Source organism: Sorghum bicolor, chromosome 1 (genome assembly GCF_000003195.3).
Source record: "Sorghum bicolor cultivar BTx623 chromosome 1, Sorghum_bicolor_NCBIv3, whole genome shotgun sequence".
Taxonomy (NCBI): domain Eukaryota; kingdom Viridiplantae; phylum Streptophyta; class Magnoliopsida; order Poales; family Poaceae; genus Sorghum; species Sorghum bicolor.
Genome location: NC_012870.2, coordinates 22,305,787 through 22,328,339, shown reverse-complemented (window position 1 = coordinate 22,328,339; position 22,553 = coordinate 22,305,787). Strand labels below are relative to the sequence as shown.

The window sequence follows — 22,553 nt, the reverse complement described above, 5'->3', positions numbered from 1 at the left end:
CTCGCCACGCCGCCCATCCTCCCGCAGTTCCCCTCCTCCGTGTTCCCCTCCGCAGAGGTCCTCCCCGCGCTGGCACCGGCAAACCCCGTTCCCCCGTCGCCTTCGACCGCTTCATGTCTCATCTGCTGGCCAACGCCGAGATCCCCACGGGTTGCCGTCCCCCGGCGATTGTTGAGGGCCGTGAGACAGATCTATGGGTAGACGGGCGCAAGGAGGGCCCAAACCGGGGATCAAGGGACGGAGTGCCTGTTGCAATCACCAGAGGCAAGGAGATGGTGGTGACGAATTCAAATCAACCCAATCAGCGTGTAATTCCTCTGTTTTGCTACTGAAACTTGTGTTACAATAGTACTCAAATATTTACCAGAGTCCACTGCAACAAGAATTTTGGTTGTCTGTGTGTTCTGCTGTGTGTTCTATGATGACACTTTGAAACGTGCAGGAGGTTGATGACGATTCTGTTAGTGGACATCACCAGATTGTTGCAACTTCAAGCACTAACAGGGCTGCCTATGTTTCAGAAGTATGTTTCTGGGAAACTCTAACTAAAATTATTTATTTCCTTCAAAATAATTAGCTGTTGTTGACTGCGTGTGTAATCTGACAATGTATTTGTAACATAGGGTTCCATTGACCCTATTCTTGATCAGAGTCTTTCTAACGGGGCAGCAGTTCAGCCGTTTGAGGGTGTTGATGTGGAGATAACTGATGACGAGTTGGTGTATGAAGAAGAACAGGACGTTGTTAGCTCCCAACCAATTGTTCCATTTGAAGGGATGGAGTTTGATACAATAGATGAAGCAAGGAGGGTGTACAACGCTTATGCATTCAAGATGGGATTCAGTATCAGGATAGGCTCATCAAGAAGTAGTCGTGTGACTAAACAATTGATAAGGAAGGAGTTTGAATGTTCGCATGCAAGGATTACACCTGGTGAAAAGGAAGAAAGTGCATCGAGTAATGCATCATCATCGGCAGCAGCTACATCCAAGAAGAAGAGTGCAACAGCGGTAATGACCACTGCAACAAGGAAACGAAGCACGTTAAAGAAGGCAGATTGTAAGGCACATATGGCTGTGGGTCTACGTAACGGAAGGTGGAGGGTTGTTGTGTTTCAAGCAGAGCATACACACCCTTTGGTGAAGATAAAGGGCAGGGTAATGCAGCTGCGGTCGCACAGACGAATATCATGGGCAGATTATGAGCTATTGAAGACACTGCACCATCGAAACATATCCACCATGCAAATCATGGCAGTGCTAGGAGACTTCCATGGAGGCGTGGGAAACCTAACCTTCAACAGTAAGGATGTCTCCAATATGAGGACACACTTGAGGGCAGGACTACGGTACAGAGACATGGATGCTGTCCTAGAGTATTTTCAGAAGTTGCAAGCCGAGAGCCCTAGCTTCTTCTATGCTATCAAGCTAGATGCTGAGAATGCTGTAAGGGGGTTGTTTTGGGTTGATGGCAGATCAAGGGAGTTGTACAAGTGCTTCAGGGATTGCATATTCTTTGACACGACGTTCTGCACTAACCGGTACAACATGTGTGGCAGAACCTCCTGAATTAAGTGGCCCACATGCACACATCATTGTCCCAAAGACTTCTGATCGACGTGCACGAGTTCCAAATGACTCAAGAAGACTGTCGGGTGTCCTCGGGAAACCCGAATCATCCACGTAACAATCTTTTCAGGAATTCCCTCATCAAGTATCACAGTATTACCACATTTCATAGATAAGAGAAATCAGAGTAAAAGCGGAAAGGTTACATAACATAGATTGAAACTTAAGTTCATAGTTTACAAACCATAAGTATTTGATACATAAAAGCTTCGGAACATTATATTACATAAACCATAGATCACACAACAAGTTTTTACTTGCCCAAGGTCACACATCAGGTTCATCATCATCACTCTCCTCCACAAGAGTAAAATAACCATGACCATCAAAAGGATTATCAACAGACTCACCTGCAACATGGGTTAAGAAACCCTGAGTACAAAAGTACTCCACAAGACTTAACCGACTATAAAAGAGATGAAGACTCAGGTATGCAGGCTATAGGGATTCAAGGTAAAGCTTTATCAAGATCAAATATTTCTTTTGCATAAAAGCTTACTAAGAGTAAAGCTTACTTTCAAGTTTTAACTCAAGATTATCACTTATAGCTAGCCAAGATCATTATCCAACTTTCATAAGCAAAACATCTCTTTCTTATACCAAAGATTCACTTATTACTACGATGATGGGGTGAGGATTGAGGCTCCATATCCGAGGAAACACGGCGATTCGAATCGATTAAACCCAGCTGGGGATTCAGTACCACACGACATATGTAGAACTTAATCTTGCATATGTCAACCTTTTCTATAGATCCTCCCATACAAGAACGGGTCCAGCGTCACCCGAGAGTACAGTACACCACCATCCTACAGCCAATCTAGATGTTTCCCGGTCATCTCAGATCCGTAAGGTGGGTACACGCTACTCTCGCCATCTTTCCACTCCCAGTACGCGGTTAGCCGTTCTCAAGTATCGGAATAACTATAGGTAAGGCTTACCAGCGCATGTGGGCTGTACTCAAAGGTCTCAATCACAACAGGCCAATCAACGGTACGGTCCTTAATCGACTCAGTTGGAGACACTACTTTAAGACTCCATTCTTAAAGCAAGTCCACCGACCGGTCTCAAGTTTAAACTTTATTAACCATAAAAGTATTCCACAACGACCCTTCAAACGTTCTCATTTGAAAACTTATCTAATAAGCAGGGCTAAGCATACTAAGCATTTTCATAAAGCAGGTATCAAGGTTAATATGGAAATCATCAAGGTAGATAATGCAGCAAATAGGATTCACTCAACTCCTATTCACCTAATGCATCATATTAACTCAAATGATATAAATAACTTTATGAAAATACAAGGATAGGGTTTAATGTCCGGGGTTTGCCTTGGTCGGAGGGGACGTTCGGCAACTCAACAACACCCGAAGGATCCACAAACTCGGAAGAAACCCACTGGGAATCAGATTCTTCCGGAGCGTACTCTATACGTAAAAGTGCATATGCATGATTATGATATACTCATGGCATGATAAAGACAGGTTACATGTTCTTAGATGATAACAACAAAATATGATTATCTCGAGTACACTTTACCTTCATGGTAAAGAAACAAATTAATTTAGCTACCCAAAAACATGGATTATTACTAAATCAATTTTATTATCTTTATTAAGCAATGTTGTTGACCTATCATATCATAAGGATCATGTACATGAATTAAACCATAACCAGGGAGCATATCATGCTAAGTAATCACTGGTTGCCAATCAATCCAAAATATCACACAAAGCCTAAAGGGATTAATTATTTCTATTTCTTTTATAAGCATTTTAAATAGCTTTATCAAGAAACAGAGCATACTTGATCAAACAGAGCTGAAATTAATCATGAAGCTAAATAACATTAACACAAGCTTACATTTTAAATTTCATGATTTTTGGATATACCCATAATTTACTAAAAATCATGGAAGATTTATTCATTAATATACAAAGGCAATTTATGCATACATGAAAATTATCAGAAAATCAAACCTAACATTTTTCTTAGGCTCTATCCATTTTATGTAAGCTATACAAAAAGTTTCACTATTTTTGGATCACTACACAAATTAATACACAATTTCAAATATCAAGCAAAAACTGCACAAAAGAAAAAGAAAAAGACACTGCGCAGTGGGTTGCTTCGAAACTGGGCCGCAGACCGGCCCACTGCTTCCGGCCCGCATGCGCGCTGCGCACGCCCGCGTCCTCTCCTTCTCTCTCACACGGGACACTGACAGGCAGACCCCACCTGTCAGCTCCGTCCCTTTCACGCGCGGCGACACTGCCGCCGTTCCAGCGGCCGGTAGAGAGGCCTTCGGCCCTCGCGTGCGCGCGCATCGGCTTCGCCTCGAGTTAACGACCCCATAGGTACTATTCGCAGAGACTCTACCTCCCTCCTTCTACCTCGGCCGCGAGCATGGCGGACGGCCATGGCGGTCATCCGTAGACCGGACACTTGTGGCAGAACCTCCTGAATTAAGTGGCCCACATGCACCCATCATTGTCTCAAAGACTTCTGATCAGCGTGCACGAGTTCCAAATGACTCAAGAAGTCTGTCGGGTGTCCTCGGGAAACCCGAATCATCCACGTTTTAACTCATACAGGATCAACATGGAGTTACCACAACATTACAACATTTGTTACAAAAATAACTTAGATCAGAGTGCGGAAGATTTATAACTTAATTTACAACATATGATGAAGTATAAACTTAACTAAATTTCCAAAAGGTGTATAGAGTAGCGGAAGCATCTTAGGTGAAGCTTCTAAGGTAGAAGAGGTGGATAAATCATGTCGCGCCCACCGACATGACCTCCATTAGCAGTCTAAGTCAGCACCTGCAACAGGGGTTAATAAACCCTGAGTACAAAAGTACTCAACAAGACTTAACCGACTATAAAAGAGGTGAAGACTCAGGTATGCAGGCTATAGGGATTCAAGGTAAAGCTTTATCAAGATCAAGTATTTCTTTTGCATAAAAGCTTACTAAGAGTAAAGCCTACTTTCAAGTTTTAACTCAAGATTATCACTTATAACTAGCCAAGATCATTATCCAACTTTCATAAGCAAAACACCTCTTTCTTATACCAAAGATTCACTTATTACTACGATGATGGTGTGAGGATTGAGGCTCCATATCCGAGGAAACACGGCGATTCGAATCGATTAAACCCAGCTGGGGATTCAGTACCACACGACATATGTAGAACTTAATCTTGCATATGTCAACCTTTTCTATAGATCCTCCCATACAAGAACGGGTCCAGCGTCACCCGAGAGTACAGTACACCACCATCCTACAGCCAATCTAGATGTTTCCCGGTCATCTCAGATCCGTAAGGTGGGTACACGCTACTCTCGCCATCTCTCCACTCCCAGGACGCGGTTAGCCGTTCTCAAGTATCGGAATAGCTATAGGTAAGGCTTACCAGCGCATGTGGGCTGTACTCAAAGGTCTCAATCACAACAGGCCAATCAACGGTACGGTCCTTAATCGACTCAGTTGGAGACACTACTTTAAGACTCCATTCTTAAAGCAAGTCCACCGACCGGTCTCAAGTTTAAACATTATTAACCATAAAAGTATTCCACAACGACCCTTTAAACGTTCTCATTTGAAAACTTATCTAATAAGCAGGGCTAAGCATACTAAGCATTTTCATAAAGCAGGTATCAAGGTTAATATGGAAATCATCAAGGTAGATAATGCAGCAAATAGGATTCACTCAACTCCTATTCACCTAATGCATCATATTAACTCAAGTGATATAAATAACTTTATGAAAATACAAGGATAGGGTTTAATGTCCGGGGCTTGCCTTGACCGGAAGGGACGTTCGACAACTCAGCAAAACCAGATGGTTCTTCAAACTCGGAAGTGACCCACTGAGGATCTGATTCTTCCGGAGCGTATTCTATACGTAAAAGTGCATATGTATGATCAATGAGATGCTCATGACATGATAAAGACAGATTACATGTTCTTGGATGATAACAACAAACATAACTACCTCGAGTACAACTTACCTTCATGGTATAGAAATAAACTAATCTAGCTATCAAGACATAGATTACTTCTAAGCAAATTTTATCATCTTCATTAAGCAAGGTTGTGTAGCTATCAGACAACAAAGATCATTTATATGAAATAATCCATAACCAGGGAGCCTATCATGCCAAGTAACCACTGGTTGTCAATCAATCCCAAAGATCAATCAAAACCTAAAATGATTAGGTTTTCTATTTATCTTATTCAATTCTTAATTAAATATTAATGGCAGTAATTAAGTATTAACATCAAACAATAATTAAGTGCCAAAGGTCATTAAAGATAATGACCTCAGGTCATCACACAATCCCAAAAGCACTCAAATTCTAATTTGGAAATTAAGCTAAAGGCTAGCTAAAAACAAACAACTCTATTTGCACACATAACCGGGACAGCAGCATATACACAACTTCATTCAACCATAATTAGAGATCCAAACATCCAATAAAGATGATATTAGACTTTCTGGAAAGCTTAGATAATTTTCTACAACTTTGTTATTATCTTCGAGAACTGATTTAAAAGATAAAATGGCCAAACAGTATGAATAAACAATTTTGTCCAGACCTTGGACAGAATCAGACATTAAACTTCATACATCTATAACCAGAGTTCTAGATCATCAAAATTCATGATCCATAACATTTTGGAAAGCTTATGAAAATTACTACAATTCATCTTTTATCATGAAAGCATGATTCATAAGTTTAGTAGGTTGTAATTTCACAACTACAGAAACTGATCCAGAATTTGACAGAGAGGAACCATTTCTGAACTTAAATTTAAACAGGCATAACTCAGAAACTATAGGGCCAAATGCCACCAAAATTTAACACCAGCTAGATACATGAATTCTATACAACTTTGTTATAGACAAGTTTCATATCCAACATTATTTACCTAGAGCAATTCATAAGGTTCCAGAAACTGTCCAGAAATCACTAATAATTTAATTATAGACAAATAACATTTCATTTATGTTCCAAACTTGGACCTGGGCAAAACCCAGCTCACCAAAAGTTGAAATACATCAAAGAGATACTAGAAAAATATCATGGTCATCCCTAAATAAATACATTTCATGTCTTTATTAATTTATTTAGATAAATAGACTAAGTAATAACCATATATCAAAAGTACACAGTAAATTCTGAGAAAACTACATCAGCTCATATATGTTCTCAAAAGTCTATTGTATAAATTTCATGCCATTTGGATAAGTATAGCAATTTCCATGAAAAAGATAAATTTCCATCACAAGGAAGCATGTAACAGCAAGATAAATAAGAAACTCGACATTTTCTACAAACACATAGCTAAATTATGTATCTATATGATATAACAATCTCATATAAAGGCAGAGGAACCATATTTTACATTTATTAATTTTTTAGTTTAATTGTAAACTATTTAATAAGCACTAAACAAGATAAATTAATAACTTAATCATATTTCATCCAATGAATCTAAAAACTTAACCACAGCACACACACATAATCATTAGCCTACCATAAAAGTTTCATCTTAAAAGAAGCTATACAGCAATAGATATGAATTTCTTCCCTTTAAGCATAATTAAAAGACATAAATCATAACTAATTATTTTACTACAAAACATGGTCAGTTTCATATTTTTAATAAAAACTAGACATCTCAAGGAGCACAACAAAATTTGGTTCACCAAAATTGGAGCTACCAAACTCTAGATATGAATTTCCAAAGATCTAACAAAACATCTACAAACAGGTCCTGATGGCACTATTCACCTGAGTCACGAACTTCGCAGTTAGACCCTTGCCTTGTGTTGAATTCAAACGCGAAGTCCCTGGCGCGAACTGAAAACAGAGGAAGCTCGTCGGAGCTTGCGGTTTCGACGGTGGGATGCGTATCTGTGGCAACGGAGTGGCGAGGGAGCTTTCTCGGACTCATGCGCATTTGATGGTGTCCTCTACTCGGTCGGAGGTGGCCTGCAGAGGCATGGCCACGCGGAGGTGGAGCTCGGCTGTGCAGACTGGCGGCGATGTCACGGCCCACTACCTACTGCGTGGTAGAGAGCAAAACGAAGGGCGCGTGAGCATCAGTGACTCACCGGGAGTGTATACCGGTGCCTTTCAGCCGTGGAGATGCACTAGAGTGGCTTGGCCACGGTGAGGTGCTCCTCGACGGCGCTTTTGGCCGGAGCTGAGGAAGATGCGTGAAGCAGGCGCTATGGTGGGCTAGAGCGCGCGCAGGGGAGCTCAAGAGGTAGATAGGCTTTGGGCGAAGCTAAAGAGAAACACTGGGGAGGCGGAGGAGCTATGAAGACGACGAATTTTCGGGGTGGCCAGTAAGACGACGGCGATGGCGGTGGCGAGCTCAAAGAGAAGAGAAGAGGAGTCCACACACATGGAGCTCGCGAGTCAGGGTGGCCGAGCTCTAGAAGGCGGCAAGTCAGCTGTCTAGCAGCTGCGTGGGCTCTCATGCAGAGTGCCAGCGCGAGCTCGGCAGCGCCACGGAGCGGCGTTGGCCACCGACGTTGGTCGGTGCACTGTAGCAGAGAGTTATCCCTTCTCTGGTTTTTCTTTAAATTACTCCCAAAATTTGAATAGAAGTCAAATTTATGCCAAAATAAAACTTGTTCAGAATTTTGAATGCTACAAAACATCTTTAAGGGTCCAATGCTTATTTTAAATGGAAAGGGACGAATTTGAGCCAAACAGTTTGAAATTCAAATCTCAAATTGGAAAATTTCCAATTTTGAATTGGGGCAGATTAGAAATTCCAAAATTACTTTTGATTTTCCAAAACAACTTGAAAAATTCCCAACATGAAAGTTTTTTAACTTTTTGAGATCTACAACTTTTATGTTGGCCACTTTTCAAGATTCCAAATAGATTTTGAATTGGGGATTCAAATTGGAAAAGGGGACAATTTCTGGAAATCTGTATTTTCAAAATTACTTTGAATTTTGTACTGAAACTTCAAAAACTCAAAACACCAAAGTTGTACATCTTGATAAGATCTACAACTTTTCTTTTGAACTCATCCTCAAATTTTGCTTAGTTTTTAAATTGCACAAAAGGGGGTAAAAACTAGGATTGAAATTAGGGTTTTTCCTTAGCTATTTCCTTACCACCCTCCTTAACTAGGGATTAAACAACCATCACAAGCATCACTTCACAAGATAAACACACTTTAATTCCCTAAGCACAATCAACCAAAATAAACTTATTTTAAGTTGATGCATAATGATGTGCTCAACAAATATGCTTTGAAATGCTTATGATGACATGATCCAGTTTTAGTGTTCGTAACATCAGGGATGTTACAGCACTAGAGCTCGGTAGAGCGTAGACAAGAGGAACAAGGAGCTTCAAGGAGGTATAGGGAACACGATGCTCACATCACCACGACGGGAGAAACAGTTGAAGTTGCTGGCGACGGTGACAGTGCGATCGGGCGGGCGCTCCGGCCCCGGCGAGCTTATTCCGGCGATTCTGTTCGCGCCCAAAGGAAAAGAGAGAGAGCATGAGCTACTAGAACACAAGAGGAACTCGAAACAGCTGCCAGGGAAACATGATACCGACTAGAACACCGTGGCCACGGTAAGAGCCCCACGGCGGCAGTTCTGGCCGGAGATGGAGAGGATGGAGGTGTCCCGGCGATTGAGAGGGTTATGGGGCGAGCTTGGTGGTGTTCTGGATTCGCAAGGAGGTGGCGAACATCGTGGACGGCTCAATTTGATACGAGGAGGATCGAGCACGGCCAATTTGGATGGGGACAAGGTACTGCTCCTCGGTGCTCCGGTGGCGAAAAGGAGGTCGGTGCTCGCGGAAGAGAAGGGCACGTCGCGCTCCACTTCGCCAGCAGCTGCTCCACTTTGCCACGGACGCGAGCACGTGCTTGGACGAGATGAAACGGCGGTTCACGAGTCGGCAAACGCCGATCGACGCTCGGCGGTACACCGCCATGAACAGGGGCCGAGCTTATCCCCCTTTTCCCCAAAATACCCTTTCTGAAAACTTAAAATTACTCTGAGATTTTGAATAGAAGATGAAAATATGCCAAAATAAGAGTTGTGTAAAATTTGATGAGCTACCAAACATCTTTAACGACCAAAGACTGATTTGAAATGGAAAAGGATGAATTTGAGCCAAACAGTTGGAAATTCAAGCTCAATTCCAAATTTTTGAATTGGGGCAAAACAAAATTTCTAAAATTACTTTTGATTTTGCATAACAACTTGAAAAACTCCCAACATGAAAGTTGTTCAACTTTTCAAGCTCTACAACTTTCATGTTGACCACTTTTCAAAATTCCAAACAGATTTTGAATTGGAGATTTAAGTTTGAAAAGGGGACACTTTTCGGAAATTTGTATTTTCAAAATTACTTTGAATTTTGTACTGAAACTTCAAAAACTCAAAACACCAAAGTTGTACATCTTGACAAGATCGACAACTTTGCTTTTGAACTCAACTTCAAATTTTGCTTAGTTTTTAAATCACACAAAAGGGGACAAATCTAAGGTTTTGAAAACTAGGGTTTCCCCCCTAAGTCTTTCGGAAAAACTTTCACACTAGGTTTTTAAACTCCAAAACAAACATCCATACATAAAATAAACACACTTTACTTCCTAAACACATTCATCCAATTTAAACTTATTTTAAGTTAATGCATTAGTGTGTGCTTAACGAATTTACGATGCAATGCTCATGATGACATGTCATGTTTTAGTTCACTTAACACGAGAGTGTTACAGCTCTTTCCCCCTTAAAGAAATCTCGTCCCGAGATTTACCCTAAAGGCTAACTACTGGAAAAGGAAATTTGTCAAGCACTTCCATTTCCAACTTTTACAAAAACAGGGGTAGATCATTATACTATAGATTACAAGGATAAGACAGAAGAAAAGAACTCAGGAAAACGTTCTAAGAGAAACTCTTCGGATTCCCACGTGGCTTCTTCTTCGGTATGTTGATTCCATTGCACCTTGTAAAATTTGATAGTTCTTCTACGAGTGACTCGATCTTTTTGATCCAAAATCTTGATAGGATACTCTGAATATGTCAGATCAGGCTTTAACTCAATTCCTTCAACAGGAATGATATGATCAGGCACTCGAAGACATTTCTTCAACTGAGAGACATGGAACACATTGTGTACTGATAACAACTGTGGTGGTAAATCTAGACGATATGCCACCTTTCCACATCTTTCAAGGATTTGATATGGACCTATATATCGAGGTGCCAACTTTCCTTTTACTCCAAAACGAGTGACTCCTTTCATAGGTGACACTTTGAGGTATACATAGTCACTAACCTCAAAGCTAAGAGATCGGCGTCTCTTATCAGCATAACTCTTTTGCCTGGACTGTGCTATCTTCATATTCTCTCGAATGAGCCTGACTTTTTCTTCGGTTTCTTTGACTAAGTCAACCCCGAAGAGACTATGTTCTCCAGGTTCTGACCAATTCAAAGGTGTCCTGCACCTTCTGCCATACAGAGCTTCGAATGGTGCCATCTTAATGCTCTCTTGATAACTATTATTATAAGAGAATTCTGCTAAAGGCAAACATTCGTGCCACTTCTCTGAATAACTGAGCACACAAGATCTTAACATATCTTCTAAGATTTGGTTGACTCTTTCAGTCTGGCCCCCAGTCTGTGGATGATAAGCTGTACTATGCAGAAGTTTAGTACCCAAGGACTTATGTAAGTGCTTCCAGAAAGCATTTACAAATTGCGTCCCCCTATCAGATACGATAGTCTTTGGAATACCATGTAAACTTACAATTCTGTTAAAGTATATCTTAGCATAGATGGAAGCTCGATACTTCTTTCTTACAGGAATGAAATGAGCTGATTTTGTCAGACGATCAACAATAACCCATATGGAATCAAACCCTTTCATTGTTCTAGGTAGACCCACTATGAAGTCCATACTAATGTCATCCCACTTCCAAGATGGAATTGGCAACGGTTGCAATTCTCCAGCAGACCTAAGATGAACTGCTTTCACCTTTTGACAAGTATCACATCTAGCCACATAACTAGCAATTTCAAGCTTCATCTTAGTCCACCAGAATCTTTGTTTTAGATCATGATACATCTTATTACTACCTGGATGGATTGAAAGTTTTGTTGCATGAGCTTCATCAAGAATTTGTTTTCTGAGTTCAGGGACCTTTGGAACTACTAAACGATCCTTGAACCAAATCACTCCAACTTCATCTATTCTGAACTTAGAATTTGGTTCAGACTGAACCTTTCTTTTCAAAAAGATTATACCCTTATTTTCTTGTTGGGCTGTAATAATCTGATCTTTGATGGATGACTGAACTGTCATATTTGTCAAACTCCCTTGTGGAATCATCTCAAGACCTAACTTTTCAAATTCATAACATAAGGTAAGGTCTATAGGCTTGACTTCCAGACAATTGCAATGGCTCTTTCGACTGAGTGCATCTGCCACCACATTGGCTTTGCCTGGGTGATAATGTACCTCAATATCATAATCTTTTATCAGTTCTAACCATCTTCTCTGGCGCATATTCAACTCTGACTGAGTAAAGATGTATTTCAAACTCTTATGATCAGTATATATGTGACAAGTATTGCCCAATAGATAATGTCGCCAGATCTTCAGAGCATGGACTACAGCTGCCAACTCTAGATCATGGGTTGGATAATGCTCTTCATGACGCTTAAGTTGTCGTGAAGCATATGCAATGACTCTGCCTTCTTGCATTAGTACACACCCAATGCCTTTGCCTGAAGCATCACAATACACATCAAAAGATTTTTCAATATCAGGTTGAGCTAGCACTGGTGCAGTGGTCAACAACTTTTTTAAGGTCCGAAAAGCTTCTTCACACTCGGATGACCACACAAACTTGGTATCATTCTTCAGCAGTGTTGTCATTGGTTTAGAGATCTTGGAGAAGTCAGGGATAAACCTGCGATAATACCCCGCCAATCCTAAGAAACTCCGAACTTGATGTACTGAAGTTGGTGACTTCCAGTCAAGAACTTCTTGAACTTTGCTTGGGTCTACTGCAACACCTTCAGCTGACAGGACATGACCCAAAAATTGAACTTCATCTATCCAGAATTCACACTTGCTAAACTTAGCATATAATTGATGTTCTCTCAGGCGAGTCAACACTATCCTGAGATGCTCTTCATGTTCTTCTTTAGTTTTGGAATAGATGAGAATGTCATCAATGAATACCACCACGAACTTATCTAACTCTGGCATGAACACTGAATTCATCAAATACATAAAATGTGCTGGGGCATTTGTCAGACCAAAAGACATGACCAGATATTCATACAGACCATATCGGGTAGTGAATGCTGTTTTCGGAACATCTTTTGGCTTGATCTTAATTTGATGATACCCAGATCTCAAGTCTATCTTTGAAAATACCTTAGCACCGGTTAGTTGATCAAAGAGAAGATCAATACGGGGCAAAGGATACTTATTCTTGATTGTTACCTCATTCAAAGGACGATAGTCCACACATAACCTCAAGGTATGGTCCTTTTTCTTCACAAAGATTGCCGGACAACCCCATGGTGATGAACTAGGTCGAATGAAACCTTTATCCATCAATTCTTGCAACTGCGTTTTCAATTCTGCTAATTCTTTTGGTGGCATTCTATAAGCTCTTCTAGATATTGGTGCTGTCCCTGGCTTGAGCTCTATTTCAAACTCCACATCACGATCCGGTGGCAAACCAGGTAAATCTTCTGGAAACACATCAGGAAACTCACAGACCACTGGAATATCCTTGATTTCCTTAACAGAGGTAGCACATACTTGCTCAACTGCTCTCTTAAGGGTAGGAAGATGGATAAGAAGTTGAGACTTGCTATAAGGTAAGTTGACCCTGATAGTTCTATTTAAGGTGTCTATAACTGCACCTCTCTGGCTCATCCAGTTCATACCCAAGATCACATCTATACTTGGATCTTTTAACACTATCATGGATGTTGGAAATATATATCCACCCAAGTCTATTGGCACCTGATGTACCATTTCCTTAGTGCATAGTCGACCCCCAGGTGACTGTATAAAGAACTCATCTTTGGTTGCACCAATAGGTATATTATGCTTTTCCGCAAATGTTCTATTCATGAAAGTATGTGATGCTCCAGAATCAAAAAGTGTAAGTGCTGGGTGTTGGGCAACAGGGAACATACCAAGCATCACTGGCTCTCCCTCAGGTATAGCTTCAACTTGAGTATGGAAAACCCTTCCTGTTTTCTGAGTACCTTTACCCTTCTGCGGATTCTGGGCATGACCTTTGTTCTGATTTGTTTGTTGATTTCCAACTGGCCTTGGTGCGTTGACATTTGGAACATTTTGCCTTGGATATGGACATTCACGAGAAAAATGTCCACTCTTCCCACAATTGTAACAAGGGTTGTTTGCAGCTTGTGGCATTGGCGGACGAATGGCAGGAACATTTGGCTGACGTTGAACATTGAATGGCATTGGCGGCCTTGCAAAATTCCTCTGCATATTCTGCTGCTGAGGTGGCTGATAAGAAGGACGATAAGATGGGCGGAACTGCTGAGCTGGATGATATATGAGCCTCTGGCGCTTCTTGTTGCCGCCAGATGATCCAGACCCTGAGACAAACCCCTTCTTCTTCTTAGCCTCCTTATGTTTGCGGTTCTTTTCTTCACTGGAGATAGCAATGTTCACTGCCTCATGATAAGATATATTGCCACATGATGCCATCATCAGTTGAAGCTTTGTATTCAAGCCTCTCATGAAACAATCCTTCTTCTTTTCATCAGTGTTGACTTGCTCAATTGCATATTGGGACAGATGATTAAACTTTCCAATATACTGTATAACTGAGTCATCCCCCTGACGGAGAGCTAAGAACTCTTCGAGCTTCATTTTCATAACTCCCTTAGGAATGTAATGAGCCCTGAAGGCTTCCTTGAATTCTCCCCAAGTGATTCGGTGACGGGCTGGTTGAACAGCCAGTAAGTTTTCCCACCAAACTCCTGCTGCTCCTCTCAGCTGCTGAGCGGCGAAAGCTGGCTTCTGGGTTTCAGTACAGTTGATGAGACTGAACTTTTGCTCCATAGTGCGAAGCCAATCCTCAGCTTCAAGAGGTTCATCAGCTTTTGTGAAAACTGGGGGACGAGTATCTGTGAAGTCAACATATGTGGTTTCCTCTCGGTTATGGCGACCACGGCCACGCTGACCAACATTCTGGTTTTGTGCTAACAGAGTTGTTGCATTGACCAATGCTGCAATTGCATCAGCCAAAGAGGGTGGAACTGGTGGTGCATTAGGAAAATCATCCCCACCCTGGGACGAACTAGCTCCATGGTTGTTAGCAGACATCTGTTTAAAAACACATCACACTTTAATTAACATACTTACTTAAACATCATACATCATGGCTTACATAGCACAAACAGTTCATCTTATTTATCATACAAGTCCGCTCCTGGGCAGGACTTCCGAAACCACTATCTTACACACTTCCCATACTAGAGGTTTTCTGACTAACTAAGTTACAAAGTCAGAAGATCACACTCGGTCATACTTCTTGCCTTCTCAACACCTAGTCGTCATCCATCTCCGACTCACTGGTGGTAACACCCTCATCTGGAGTGGGAGTTCCTGGTTCCTCTGCTTCATCCTCAGAAGTATCACTATCCACTTGGATGACAACTGGTCCTTCCTCTGCTGCTTCAGGAGCCTCGGGTGGATTGAGAGCATCCTGCAGCTGGTGCACTTCCTCATGGAGGGTGTTGGCATAGGCTTCCAGATTGACCACATACCCCGCCATATGGTACAGCTGAACTTCCATATTGATGTTGTCAGTGAGCATCAGGCGCAGATCATTCTTCATAAGCCTGTAAGTCCTTGGTGAAGGAGGACCTCCGCTGGTGTCACTCCCGTTTCCGTCGCTGGAGTTATCAGTGCTGCTGTCGCTGCTGTCGGAGGGTGGCGGATCCCTTGATGCCAACTGGTGCCTGGGGACACGACCTCCGGTGGACTTGCGAGCGGTTAGGCGGGTACGAGCCATTTGCCAAAATATTTTTATTTTGAATATTAGAACTATATATGTTCCAAGGTTAAAGGATAGAGTTTTACAATTAGATGGACATATTACCTCTAATTATTAACAACTCTAAGGAGGAAAGTTAATTACATGTTATCAATAATGATGCATGAAACGTACTTACGAACCAAGCATACATCAAACAAATAATTAACTTTAAGTTAGGCACTTGATATAAAAGTGCATAAACGTTCTTTTCATAAATAGGGCAATATTATAACATTATAAGCATTGTTCCTTGTATATAAATATCACCATAATTATACTAAGAACATATCCATTTAGATAGAAGGATAAGTCTAAAGAATGAACTGAGACAAGTTAGAAGCATAAGACAAGCTTAGAAGCAATTTGGACTCAAACTAATTTGAAATTTGGTTTGACTCAAAAACTTTTGAAGTTTTCAAAACCGAATACTGCTATACTTTCTAAGGGAAACCTGCTCTGATACCAGCTGTGGCAGAACCTCCTGAATTAAGTGGCCCACATGCACACATCATTGTCCCAAAGACTTCTGATCGACGTGCACGAGTTCCAAATGACTCAAGAAGACTGTCGGGTGTCCTCGGGAAACCCGAATCATCCACGTAACAATCTTTTCAGGAATTCCCTCATCAAGTATCACAGTATTACCACATTTCATAGATAAGAGAAATCAGAGTAAAAGCGGAAAGGTTACATAACATAGATTGAAACTTAAGTTCATAGTTTACAAACCATAAGTATTTGATACATAAAAGCTTCGGAACATTATATTACATAAACCATAGATCACACAACAAGTTTTTACTTGCCCAAGGTCACACATCAGGTTCATCATCATCACTCTCCTCCACAAGAGTAAAATAACCATGACCATCAAAAGGATTATCAACAGACTCACCTGCAACATGGGTTAAGAAACCCTGAGTACAAAAGTACTCCACAAGACTTAACCGACTATAAAAGAGATGAAGACTCAGGTATGCAGGCTATAGGGATTCAAGGTAAAGCTTTATCAAGATCAAATATTTCTTTTGCATAAAAGCTTACTAAGAGTAAAGCTTACTTTCAAGTTTTAACTCAAGATTATCACTTATAGCTAGCCAAGATCATTATCCAACTTTCATAAGCAAAACATCTCTTTCTTATACCAAAGATTCACTTATTACTACGATGATGGGGTGAGGATTGAGGCTCCATATCCGAGGAAACACGGCGATTCGAATCGATTAAACCCAGCTGGGGATTCAGTACCACACGACATATGTAGAACTTAATCTTGCATATGTCAACCTTTTCTATAGATCCTCCCATACAAGAACGGGTCCAGCGTCACCCGAGAGTACAGTACACCACCATCCTACAGCCAATCTAGATGTTTCCCGGTCATCTCAGATCCGTAAGGTGGGTACACGCTACTCTCGCCATCTTTCCACTCCCAGTACGCGGTTAGCCGTTCTCAAGTATCGGAATAGCTATAGGTAAGGCTTACCAGCGCATGTGGGCTGTACTCAAAGGTCTCAATCACAACAGGCCAATCAACGGTACGGTCCTTAATCGACTCAGTTGGAGACACTACTTTAAGACTCCATTCTTAAAGCAAGTCCACCGACCGGTCTCAAGTTTAAACTTTATTAACCATAAAAGTATTCCACAACGACCCTTCAAACGTTCTCATTTGAAAACTTATCTAATAAGCAGGGCTAAGCATACTAAGCATTTTCATAAAGCAGGTATCAAGGTTAATATGGAAATCATCAAGGTAGATAATGCAGCAAATAGGATTCACTCAACTCCTATTCACCTAATGCATCATATTAACTCAAATGATATAAATAACTTTATGAAAATACAAGGATAGGGTTTAATGTCCGGGGCTTGCCTTGGTCGGAGGGGACGTTCGGCAACTCAACAACACCCGAAGGATCCACAAACTCGGAAGAAACCCACTGGGAATCAGATTCTTCCGGAGCGTACTCTATACGTAAAAGTGCATATGCATGATTATGATATACTCATGGCATGATAAAGACAGGTTACATGTTCTTAGATGATAACAACAAAATATGATTATCTCGAGTACACTTTACCTTCATGGTAAAGAAACAAATTAATTTAGCTACCCAAAAACATGGATTATTACTAAATCAATTTTATTATCTTTATTAAGCAATGTTGTGGACCTATCATATCATAAGGATCATGTACATGAATTAAACCATAACCAGGGAGCATATCATGCTAAGTAATCACTGGTTGCCAATCAATCCAAAATATCACACAAAGCCTAAAGGGATTAATTATTTCTATTTCTTTTATAAGCATTTTAAATAGCTTTATCAAGAAACAGAGCATACTTGATCAAACAGAGCTGAAATTAATCATGAAGCTAAATAACATTAACACAAGCTTACATTTTAAATTTCATGATTTTTGGATATACCCATAATTTACTAAAAATCATGGAAGATTTATTCATTAATATACAAAGGCAATTTATGCATACATGAAAATTATCAGAAAATCAAACCTAACATTTTTCTTAGGCTCTATCCATTTTATGTAAGCTATACAAAAAGTTTCACTATTTTTGGATCACTACACAAATTAATACACAATTTCAAATATCAAGCAAAAACTGCACAAAAGAAAAAGAAAAAGACACTGTGCAGTGGGTTGCTTCGAAACTGGGCCGCAGACCGGCCCACTGCTTCCGGCCCGCATGCGCGCTGCGCACGCCCGCGTCCTCTCCTTCTCTCTCACACGGGACACTGACAGGCAGACCCCACCTGTCAGCTCCGTCCCTTTCACGCGCGGCGACACTGCCGCCGTTCCAGCGGCCGGTAGAGAGGCCTTCGGCCCTCGCGTGCGCGCGCATCGGCTTCGCCTCGAGTTAACGACCCCATAGGTACTATTCGCAGAGACTCTACCTCCCTCCTTCTACCTCGGCCGCGAGCATGGCGGACGGCCATGGCGGTCATCCGTAGACCGGACACTAGAGCTCGGTAGAGCGTAGACAAGAGGAACAAGGAGCTTCAAGGAGGTATAGGGAACACGATGCTCACATCACCACGACGGGAGAAACAGTTGAAGTTGCTGGCGACGGTGACAGTGCGATCGGGCGGGCGCTCCGGCCCCGGCGAGCTTATTCCGGCGATTCTGTTCGCGCCCAAAGGAAAAGAGAGAGAGCATGAGCTACTAGAACACAAGAGGAACTCGAAACAGCTGCCAGGGAAACATGATACCGACTAGAACACCGTGGCCACGGTAAGAGCCCCACGGCGGCAGTTCTGGCCGGAGATGGAGAGGATGGAGGTGTCCCGGCGATTGAGAGGGTTATGGGGCGAGCTTGGTGGTGTTCTGGATTCGCAAGGAGGTGGCGAACATCGTGGACGGCTCAATTTGATACGAGGAGGATCGAGCACGGCCAATTTGGATGGGGACAAGGTACTGCTCCTCGGTGCTCCGGTGGCGAAAAGGAGGTCGGTGCTCGCGGAAGAGAAGGGCACGTCGCGCTCCACTTCGCCAGCAGCTGCTCCACTTTGCCACGGACGCGAGCACGTGCTTGGACGAGATGAAACGGCGGTTCACGAGTCGGCAAACGCCGATCGACGCTCGGCGGTACACCGCCATGAACAGGGGCCGAGCTTATCCCCCTTTTCCCCAAAATACCCTTTCTGAAAACTTAAAATTACTCTGAGATTTTGAATAGAAGATGAAAATATGCCAAAATAAGAGTTGTGTAAAATTTGATGAGCTACCAAACATCTTTAACGACCAAAGACTGATTTGAAATGGAAAAGGATGAATTTGAGCCAAACAGTTGGAAATTCAAGCTCAATTCCAAATTTTTGAATTGGGGCAAAACAGAATTTCTAAAATTACTTTTGATTTTGCATAACAACTTGAAAAACTCCCAACATGAAAGTTGTTCAACTTTTCAAGCTCTACAACTTTCATGTTGACCACTTTTCAAAATTCCAAACAGATTTTGAATTGGAGATTTAAGTTTGAAAAGGGGACACTTTTCGGAAATTTGTATTTTCAAAATTACTTTGAATTTTGTACTGAAACTTCAAAAACTCAAAACACCAAAGTTGTACATCTTGACAAGATCGACAACTTTGCTTTTGAACTCAACTTCAAATTTTGCTTAGTTTTTAAATCACACAAAAGGGGACAAATCTAAGGTTTTGAAAACTAGGGTTTCCCCCCTAAGTCTTTCGGAAAAACTTTCACACTAGGTTTTTAAACTCCAAAACAAACATCCATACATAAAATAAACACACTTTACTTCCTAAACACATTCATCCAATTTAAACTTATTTTAAGTTAATGCATTAGTGTGTGCTTAACGAATTTACGATGCAATGCTCATGATGACATGTCATGTTTTAGTTCACTTAACACGAGAGTGTTACAACATGCCCTTTGCACCAATTGTTGGGATCAACAATCATGCCCAAAGCATCCTACTAGGTTGTGCTCTGCTTCCGGATGAGACTACTGAAACATTTGTGTGGGTGCTTCAAACGCTCAAGGATGCAATGGGTGGAATAGCACCAACCAACATCATGACTGACCAGGATAGGGCCATGAAAGCTGCAATAGCACAGGTATTCCCTTCTACAACACATAGGTGCTGCAAGTTTCATGTGGTCAGCAAAGCTTGTGAGAAGTTTGGTTGGTTAATTAGAAACAACCCAGAATTTGCAGATGAGTTTGACTATTGCATCAACTTCACCGAGTCTCCAGAGGAGTTTGAGACGTTGTGGCATAACATAGGGGTGAAGTATGATATGCATAGCAATGATCACTTTCAAAACATGTCTTCAACCAAGTCTATGTGGGCACCTGCATATTTCAAGAAATGCTTCTTTCCCTTCACAAGCACAACAGGAAGATCTGAGAGTATGAATGCATTATTCAAGACAATGGTGCACCCACAGGACTCAGTGTTGCAGTTCCTTACCCAATATGAGTACATAATGGAAACAAGGATTGAGAAGGAGTATCGAGAAGCAGCAAAAGGTGAAACGACAAATCCACCGCTGTGGGGGAGGTCTCAAATTGAGAAGCAAGTATCTAAGTTCTACACTAGAAGTATTTTCTTCAAGTTTCAAGAGTTGCTGCGTGATTCCACGGCATTAACTATAGATTCGATTGCTAAAGAGGGAAGCCAAATGACAGTGCAGGTAAGGTGTACATACAGACTGCACATTTCTGTTGCAGCATACATAGATGTTCTGTTTTACAAAAATACTGAAACATGTTATTCATTACTAGTGAAACAGAATCTAGAGTCCATTGAAACAATAATTCTGGGTGACTTTGTAAATTGATGGTACCCCTATTTTGTACTTATGTTGTAGGTGTTGAAACGAGTATACAAGGAAGGTGAGGTGACATTGAAAACATACAATGTTGCTGCGAATCAGGGGTCTGAAACATACACTTGCTCTTGCAACATGTTTGACCAAGATGGTCTCCTATGTCCTCACATCCTGAAAGTCTTTACTACACTTGATGTGCAACATGTACCGCAGAAGTATCTGCTGCATAGGTGGTCTGAAGAAGCTACGCTGAAAGTTCCTCAACATTTGTCAGGTCCTGAACCAGTGTTTGGTGTTCCAGCGACAAATAAGCTGAGGTACAATGCATTGTGTAGGAAAATGACACAGCTGGCTGCTGATGCTTGTGTGGGTCCAGAAGAGTACATGGTGGGTTCACAAGGGATCGATCATTTGAGGGAAAAGGCGAAGGAAACTACGAAAGCATTGATTTCAAGACAAAATGATCCCCCAAATGTAGTTGAGGGTGCAAAGGAGGTGGAGAGAGGGGTGAAACAAACAAAGTTCAAGAACCCTCCAGCAAAAGATCCACAAGGGAGGCCTAGGAACAAGGTTGACCGTAAGAAGACCTTTGTACAACAAGTGAAAGAAAAAGCAATAAAGAAGAACAAGTCCAAGGCTAAGAAAGACAAAGCCAAAGAGTCGGTGTGCTTGGTATGCCACGAAGAAGGCCACGGTGTGGAGACGTGCAAGTTCTTATCGGCAGCAATGCACCTAAGGGACACAGAGTTAAAGCTGTAGATTTATATTCCTTGAACAAAAATAAGTGTATATATGAGGCACACATTGATTTATAAATTATAAACCAATTTAGTTTTATATACGAACTGAAGCTTCTTTTGGTGTAGCACTTCGCTCATCTTTCTTGTAGTAAGTTTTGATTATATCTCCTTTCCTTTTTCTACAAGGCCACCTTTCATTGAGATTGATCACTTTCACATTACGTACGATGAGTTCTATGATTCCTTCAAGGCAAGGGGATTGGTTGGTAACAAAGTAATGGCTTTGTGGAGTTATGAGTTCAATCTTGACCAGCTTCAAATGCTTAAAGAGAATAAAACAAGAGATATTAAATTTGCTTTCCCCCAGTTGGCCACGGTAATGATACAATACCTGTGACTTTCTATTTCTAAATGAATTCCTCGAACTCATCTTTTATTTAGCTTTTTTCATTTCTTATTTTTCCAACCTTTTTTTTGTGTGTGTGCTGCACAGTCATTCTTGAGTGTGGATCCAGCTTCTTTCAATAATGATGGGACTCTCAAGAAAATTTACACCAAGATAAATGAAACATGGACTATCGCCAAGATGGATCTCGTACGTGAGGTGTATATACATTGTTTCGTTCCAATGAGAAAGGCCATCAACGAAGGAAGGGCACTCATTTCAAATGGGCAGTACTAATGTTACATCTGAGTTGCTCTACTGAAACAACAAAGTTTCATTACTGTTACATATGAAGATATCCTAATGA

The 22,553-nt window shown here is 41.3% G+C and overlaps 1 protein-coding gene across 1 annotated transcript; it reads left to right on the top strand.

The window, feature by feature from the left end:
- On the top strand, positions 114-21,820 carry LOC8070532 (protein FAR1-RELATED SEQUENCE 5). Its single transcript, XM_002467092.2, has 5 exons — positions 114-308; positions 443-523; positions 624-1,547; positions 20,153-20,923; positions 21,101-21,820. The coding sequence occupies exons 1-5, from the start codon at positions 114-116 to the stop codon at positions 21,818-21,820; spliced, it is 2,691 nt and encodes an 896-aa protein (XP_002467137.2).

What these genes read in the sequence shown, in the direction of transcription:
- LOC8070532 (XM_002467092.2), top strand. Translation starts at nt 114, where the DNA reads ATGTCTCATCTGCTGGCCAACGCCGAGATCCCCACGGGTTGCCGTCCC. An exon ending in GGGCTGCCTATGTTTCAGAA is followed by an intron (nt 524 to 623) that starts GTATGTTTCTGG and finishes TTTGTAACATAG; the next exon opens with GGTTCCATTGACCCTATTCT. An exon ending in GAAGCCAAATGACAGTGCAG is followed by an intron (nt 20,924 to 21,100) that starts GTAAGGTGTACA and finishes CTTATGTTGTAG; the next exon opens with GTGTTGAAACGAGTATACAA.